A 7,383-nucleotide genomic window follows, 5' to 3' on the forward strand; every position below is an offset into this window, starting at 1 on the left:
GCTCCACTTCTTGGAAACCTGACCCAACAAAATGCCCTTAAACTTGACCACATCCCTGCCGAGCCGAGGGACGGAGGGGTCCGCGGGCTCTGTCAGGGCCCTGGGCCCCAGGAGGCTCCTCTCCTGCTTTCAGATCCTTGGAAAACCTTGTCTTTCACCCGTGGAGGTGGCACAGCAGCTCCACAGTACCACATAAACTACCCACCGCCCCCTGCTCCTGCCGTGCCCCTGTGCACGTAGGGGCTGCAGAGTCATTTTAGGGCAGATCCTACAGGCCCATCTGCTGAGAGGGAAACATTCCAGGCTTCCCCACAGAGAAGTGAGACACAGCTCTTCAGGCAACATCCATCCTTGAGGAGTCTGTGTCCGCCTCTTTCCCCGGGAGGACGGCTGAATGCAAAGAGAGAAGGTGGAGCACACGCTATCTGGGGAATCCCTCATTTTCTCTATACTTTTAGTTGGATGAGATGGTAGCCCCTTCATGCGGCTAATCAGGGAAGACTTCCTGGGGAAGGTGACATAGGCGAGCTGCCCCAGGGACCTGAGTCAGAGAACAGGGCTGCCAGGGTGTCTTTCCTTCCCCCAGCCGTGCAGGTGAAGGTGTTTTTCTCTGAGCTGCGCACCTTCCTCTCGTAGGTGCAGGAGAGGTTCGTGGCCGATGGGAACGACCGGCTGAAGCTGCTGGTGCTGCTCTGCGGGGAGGACGACGGGAAGGTGCAGAACGCGGCGGCGGGGGCGCTGGCCATGCTGACCGCAGCGCAGAAGCAGCTGTGCCTCAAGATGACGCAAGTGGTGAGACTGGGCCCTGGGGGTGGAGGCGGGGCGGGCTCTTGGGGATCCCCCACCCCAGACCTCACGCCCTGTGTGATCCTCCCCGGGAAGGCCCACCCCCGGGGCAACCCCTCCCAGCCCGCTGTTCCCGCTGCGGCAGGAGAGGAGAGCCTATGCCCCGTGGCCCCTTATATTCATTACTTGAGTTTCTGAGTTTTCCAGGTCAAATCTCTTCCACTGTAGTTTCACCCCAGCCTTTGGTGGCGCCTATGACTCATCATTTAAGAATAACAACAGTAACAGCAGCAACATGAAGCGCTGCTGTGGACCCTCAAGGTCCCTGGAAGAGGCATGGACATAGTGGGGGGACCACGGGGAGCTCTTTTAAGTGGACACAGCGTTCACTTCCCTTGGTGGTGCTGTGGCCCCTGGGCCAGGGTGGAATGAAAGGGATGTTTACACAGGCACAAGCTGGGAGGTGCAAAATGAAACTTTGTATCTGCAAACTGAACTAAGTGCATGGCCACATCATCTCTACTAAGGCAGAAAAGTGTAAACACCTCAATTCAAATGTACTCAAATCAAGTGTGCCTTAAAGGCCGGCTCTTTCAGATCCTCAGTCTAATGTAGGGTATGTATGCGCGTGGGTGTGTATTCTCTGAGGTCCCCAGTGCTGATGCTGTCCTGGCACAGGGGCGGGTGTCCCTGCCAGACGTAGCTCATCGTGCTTGGTCCTCGGGCTTTGGCACTTTCCCTAAGGCAAGCGTCTCAAAACGGTAAGGTGCGTGAGAGTCACCAGGGGCTAGTGAAACTACTTTCCCCAGTAATTGCGATTCAGTACCGGAGGTGGGGGTGTCGGGGGCGCGGGGCCAGGTGCTTCCATCCTGGGGACCACAGTGACGCTGCTCCCCTGCTCCCCTAAGCCGCCCCTGCTGCAGTGACTGGTCACACAGCTCCTACCAGAAGGCCCCCGCAGGGCGCTGTGCGACTTCACTTACTGGGCGCCAGGCAGCGCTCTAAGTGTTCATGTCTATTAAGTCGGTCCATCCTCCCAAACACCCTGTGTGGTGGGTATGATTATCATTATCTTTATTTTACCGATGAGGAAACTGAGTGCAGAAAAGTAGCCCAAGGCCACACAGCTAGTTAGCGGGAAAGGGACTGGAATCCTTTAGGGTCGCCCACCCACTCCTGGCCACTTCTTCCTCCTCCCCAAGGGGCTCAGGAGTATTGGCTGCATTCCTGTCCCCACAGTGGCATCCTGTGGACTGGGCCCCATCTTTTGTAGAACCCTGGGGCCATGCAAGATGCTGGATACCCCTGCTGGGAGCAAGGCAACCGATCTTCCTGCTGGGATTCTCTCCCAGTAGGATCATCACCCTTCCTTTATCCTCCAGTGCCCCATCCCAGGGAGTGATGGACACTGGACTCATTATCAGTTACCCATCAGCATTAAATCTTTTTCCGAACCCTCCCACTGTTAGCTAAACTTTCATTTCCTTTCTTTGTGGTAGGAGACTCAGGTAGAGTTTACAAAAATCTGCCTAGAACGTCAGGAGCTTCTTAATAATTTGCCTTGTCTTCCCCTCTCCCTTTCCCCATCTGACAGCAGTGCATGTAGAAAGCTATCCCCGTTTACTAATAGAGGGTGAGGGTGACAGGTACAAGCAAGCAAAGAGGAACTCTTTGGATTAGTGTCTAACATCATCATCCCTGACCGCTTTCACTTGTTGGGTTCCTACCGTGCTTCAGCTCCTGTGCTAAGTCTTTGCACGTATCATTTTACTAAATCATCACCATGTTAAGAGGTTGGCCGAGCAGATGATAGACGAGGCTCCTGAGGCGTGCAGAGGTTAAATACCAGCCACGGTCATACAATACATAAGTGGCTGAGCTGGGACCGGAACACTGGTCTCTCTGACTCCAAGAGTCACGCTGATAATTACTTCGATCTGCTGCCCACATATGTCTGTTGAATGATTAAGAGTCAAGTCTTCTGGTTCTATTTTCAGCTCTATCTGTCTCTCCTGGGGCGATCAGAGTGGTCCTGTCTTCCCTGTGCGCAATGGCTGGGCTGCTTCACACCTGCGAGTAGAAGAGAGCAAGGGAGGGGGGATGGGGGAGAGGATATGCTCCAACTCCAGTGTGGATCCCAGCTGAAGTCAGGGCTGATGGAGTGCGTGCCTAGAGCTCCTGTCTCCAGAGGCGTCTGGTTTAGCAGAAACAGGCATTGACCACATGCTCAGGGTTAGAATTCTCCTCTCTGAACACCCTCCAGCCTCATTCTGTTCAGGTGTGCAGTGAGCCTGTCCCTTGGCTTCCTCTTCTTCTTTTTTTTTTTTTATTTTTAGGGAGAAGGGAAGGAGAAAGAGAGGGAGAGAAACATCAATGTGCGGTTGCCTCTTGCATGCCCCCTACTGGGACCGGCCCACAACCCAGTCATGTGCTCTGACCCTTTGGTTCGCAGGCTGGCACTCAATCCACTGAGCCACACCAGCCAGAGCTCTTTGCTTCTTAAGAAGCTTAAAAAAGAAACTGATAGGTGGATGTTTATATTCTACTATTTCCTTCAGATGTGTGACCACAGATAACAAAGTTACTTCCCTTCCCAGGAGTTCAGTCCCTCCATTTGTAAAATAAAAGGGATTAGATTCTTTCAAGTTCCATCTGGTTCTCCAATTCCTGCCCTGACTCTGGTAAGATGACCACTACCCAGTTAGTTCCTTGGGGCCCAAGTAGGTGTACGCTGAGTCCCGTACGCACATAACCGGTGATGTGCATGCTCTTCAGAGCCCAGCATCTGGGCCCGGCCAGTGCCTTCTGTTTGTCTTGTCCAAAATCTCCTCTCTCTCTCCACCCACTGATTTCTCCAATCCTTCCTTAACCACCTTCTCCCTTCCAGACAACTCAGTGGTTAGAGATCCTACAGAGGCTTTGCCTGCATGACCAGCTGTCAATCCAACACCGGGGCCTGGTCATTGCCTACAACCTGCTGGGCGCCGATGCTGAGCTGGCCAAGAAGCTGGTGGAGAGTGAGCTGCTGGAGATCCTGACTGTGGTGGGCAAACAGGAACCAGACGAGAAGAGGGCAGCAGTGATTCAGACAGCCCGGGAATGTCTCATCAAATGCATGGATTATGGCTTCATTAAACCTGTGTCTTAGACAGGAGCCCACAGGCATGCTGGGGCCGATCCGGTGCCGGGCAGAGTCCTGAGCTGGGCAGAGTCCTGAGCTGGCACTTCTGCAGTGCCAGTTCATCTAGGGATCATAGCAGTGACGATGAAGTCTCCAAAAAAACAAAACAAAACAAAACAAAACTTGGTTTTCCTGAGTTGTGAATCTTTCGCTTTGCCCAAAGTTTGTTTCATTGGCTTTCTTACTCCCTGTCTCTCTATACCTGTCATGTTCTAGAAATTCTTAGAAAATTTGTATCTATAATTTGGAAGAGAGGTTGGATAATTCTTTCTGTACCCATTCCAAAGGCCAGGATAAAGGGCTGAAGTTCTCTACATTTGGGGAAATGAATTGGGCGGTAGGGTAGGACCTCGGAGGTGTGTGAAGGTTAGTGCTGTTGCGTCTTGACGTGGATCTGCGCTGGGTCACGGCCCCCGTGTGAGTAAGGCCGCCCAGAACTGCGTGTTTGAGCGGCAGCGCCCCGTCCTAGCCCGTCGTCACGGCCCGTCACTCGACTGTGATGGGAATACCGTTCGTGTTCAACAGCACGGCATGATTTTTGCGATTTGCTTGGGAAAATCTTCCAGGCAAGATGGACATGATGAGTAGAAATAAAATCAACTCAAAGTACTGTAATAAAAAATCTCACTGATTGATATATCTTGTCTATCTAGGGAAAGTTCAGATATTGCTAGATCCAGGGTTCACATGTAATCACCCACGTCATTTTCTGTGTGGGTGTCTTTCTCATCCTCCCTCCCCACACTTGGCTTTGATTTCCTCTGGGTTGACCTTATTTTTGGGCGGGCCCTCTCCATGTGGCAGGAAAGAAGCTCCATGCTTTCCCAGTCACTACAGTTCATGGTACAGAAGAGAAGAAAGGACCATTCTCAACCCAGCACAGTACCCAGTGATGACTCCGAAGTGTCTAGCTTCCCTGACATTTCAATTTATCATATAGACAGAATAAAACAGAAAAACAATATGATTATACCAATAGGTGCAGGAAAACATTTGATAACATTAAACAATTCATGGTAAAATTTTTCAGTAAACTACAAGTAGGAGACATCCTCGGTTAAAGGTTATCTGTATTAAAATCTATAGCCAACGTCATATTTAATGATCCCCCTGAGATTAAGAATGAAACAACAATATTTGCTATTATTAATTCTACTTGGCTTTCTACTGGGGGTTCTAGCTAGTGCAATAACATAAGAAAAGGAAATGAAAAGCATAAAGATTGAAAACCAAGGAAAAAACCTCAAAATTATTCACAAAAGAGTATTGCCTATCCATGTATACAATATGAAAAATATTTACAGATAATCTCTTAGAAATAGTAAATTACTTTAGATAAAAGGTCAATTTACAAAAGTCAACTGTTTCTGTATATCTGTAACAAGCAATTAGAAATTAAAATTTAATTGCCTTTTATAATAACAGAATACATCAAATGTCTGGGAATAGATCATGTGAAAGATTTTGAAGGGCTTTACATAGAAAACTATAAAATATTATGGAGAGAAATAAGAGAAAACCTACATAAATGAGAGACAGTACCATGGTTATGGATAGGATGACTCGATGTTATAGAGACGTAAATTCTCCCCAAATTGACATATAGATTCCATGAAATACCAATCAAACTTTGAGCCTTTTGGGGGACAGAGACAAAATTGTTTCTGAAATGTATGTGAAAATAGAAGTCAAGAATAGTAATGGCTCTCTTTTTAAAAAATTGATTTGAGAAAGAGGGAGAGAGAAAGAGACAGGGACATTGATTTGTTTATTCCACTTACTAATGCATTCATTGGTTGCTTCTTGCCCGTGCCCTGATGGGAGATTGAACCCGAAACCTTAGCATATCGAGATGACACTCTCATGAACTGAGCTACCTGGCCAGGACCAAGGAATGACTGAACTGAAAAATAAAATGGGAGCAAACTACTCCAACAGGTACTTCATAAAAGAAGCCAACAAATACATAAAAGATGCTCAGCCTTACTAGTCATCAGGAAAGTGGAAAATAAAATTATTATGAGAAGCCACTGTAGACTCATTGGAATGACAAATACTAAAAACACACTGGGAAAAACCAAGTGCTGCTGAATATGTAGAGTAATGGAAACTCTTACCCATTGCATGTGGAAGTGTAAATCGCTGCAGCCACTTAGGACAATGTGTGTAGCAGTAGCCCCTAAAAGTGTTTGGTAGTATCCATTAAAATTAGCAATAAGCATAGCCAGTAACTCCTAGGGGCACAGCCAGCAGAAACATGTACTTACGTGCCCCCACCAAAACATGCATCAATGAACATTTTTCATCAATAACCCCAATGTCCACAGAAGACAAACTGCTTCTAAGTACAATGTGAGGGTAACTTACAAGCATAACATTCAGTGAAAGAAGCCGGACCTAACAGATGACACCTTACAGTGAGTGATTCCATTTACATAGGTTCAAAGCTTAGCTCATGGTGTTGAAAGTCAGGATACCGGTCACTTGGAGGAGGCGGGGAGTGCAGCGGGATGGGCAGGGGCACCAAGAGCTTCTAATTTTTGGCCTGGTTGTGTCCACTTTCATGAAGCTTATGGTGTGGGCACGTGTCCACTAGGTTTTCGTCTCCCCTAACGGAGGTGCTCCTCAGACGTTGTTCCGGCAGGACGTTGTCTTCTCGTTTTCCTGCACAGTCTCCCGGGGTGAACCCTTCCAGTCTCATTTTTTCAGGCTGGTGATACCTACGTCTGTGTCTCCACCCTCGGTCTTTCTCTTGAGCTCTTGCCACATACACCTTATTTCTCCCTGTCCCTCTTCTGCCACATCCTGTCAGCCAGTGTCTTGTTCATTTTTTTTATTGCAAAAATGCGTAACATAAAAGTTACCACTTGACATATACTGTTTAGTAGAGATCAGTATATTTAGTCATATGTGAAACAGTTCACAGCTTTTTTTTTTTATCTTGCAGAACTGAAATTCTAAGCCCATTAAACAACTACTCCTCATTCTTCCTTTCCTGAGCCCCGGGAAACCACCTTCCTACTTTCTGTTTCTGTGAATTTGAACCATACTAGGTACATTGCATAAGCGGAATCATACAATATTTGTCTTTTTGCTACTGACTTTTTTCACTTAGCATTAATGCCCTCAAGGTTCATACATGTTGCAGGATGTGATAGGATTTTCTTCCTTTTTTAAGGCTGAATAATATTCCACATCTTGTTTATCTATTCATTCATTGATGGATGGTTGGGTTGCTTCCACCTCCTGGCTACGGTGAACATTGCTGCCATGAACATGAGAAAATGTTTGGTGAGCATTCCTAAGATTATCGTCATTAAGCCAACAATTAATTACTAAATCACTATGGGCAGGGTCCTAAGCAGGATTCTCCAAGGGAGACAAAGTTTCTTTTTCCAAGAATCTTACAATTCTCT

General features: G+C 47.7%; 1 protein-coding gene across 2 annotated transcripts in view; it reads left to right on the forward strand.

Annotated features, from left to right (window-relative positions):
- UNC45B (unc-45 myosin chaperone B) overlaps positions 1-4,589 on the forward strand; it is a 28,995-nt gene extending 24,406 nt beyond the window's left edge. For both annotated transcript variants that reach the window (XM_054593261.1, XM_054593260.1), the window contains exons 19-20: positions 637-792; positions 3,674-4,589. In XM_054593261.1, coding sequence (XP_054449236.1) covers positions 637-792; positions 3,674-3,934 — 417 coding nt within the window. In that variant the 3' untranslated portion in view covers positions 3,935-4,589. The remainder of the gene's footprint in view (positions 1-636; positions 793-3,673) is intronic.
- Positions 4,590-7,383: the final 2,794 nt, after the last annotated feature.

This window comes from Pteronotus mesoamericanus, unplaced genomic scaffold (genome assembly GCF_021234165.1).
Source record: "Pteronotus mesoamericanus isolate MK-2021 breed Mesoamerican mustached bat unplaced genomic scaffold, CSHL_Meso_final scaffold_408, whole genome shotgun sequence".
Taxonomy (NCBI): domain Eukaryota; kingdom Metazoa; phylum Chordata; class Mammalia; order Chiroptera; family Mormoopidae; genus Pteronotus; species Pteronotus mesoamericanus.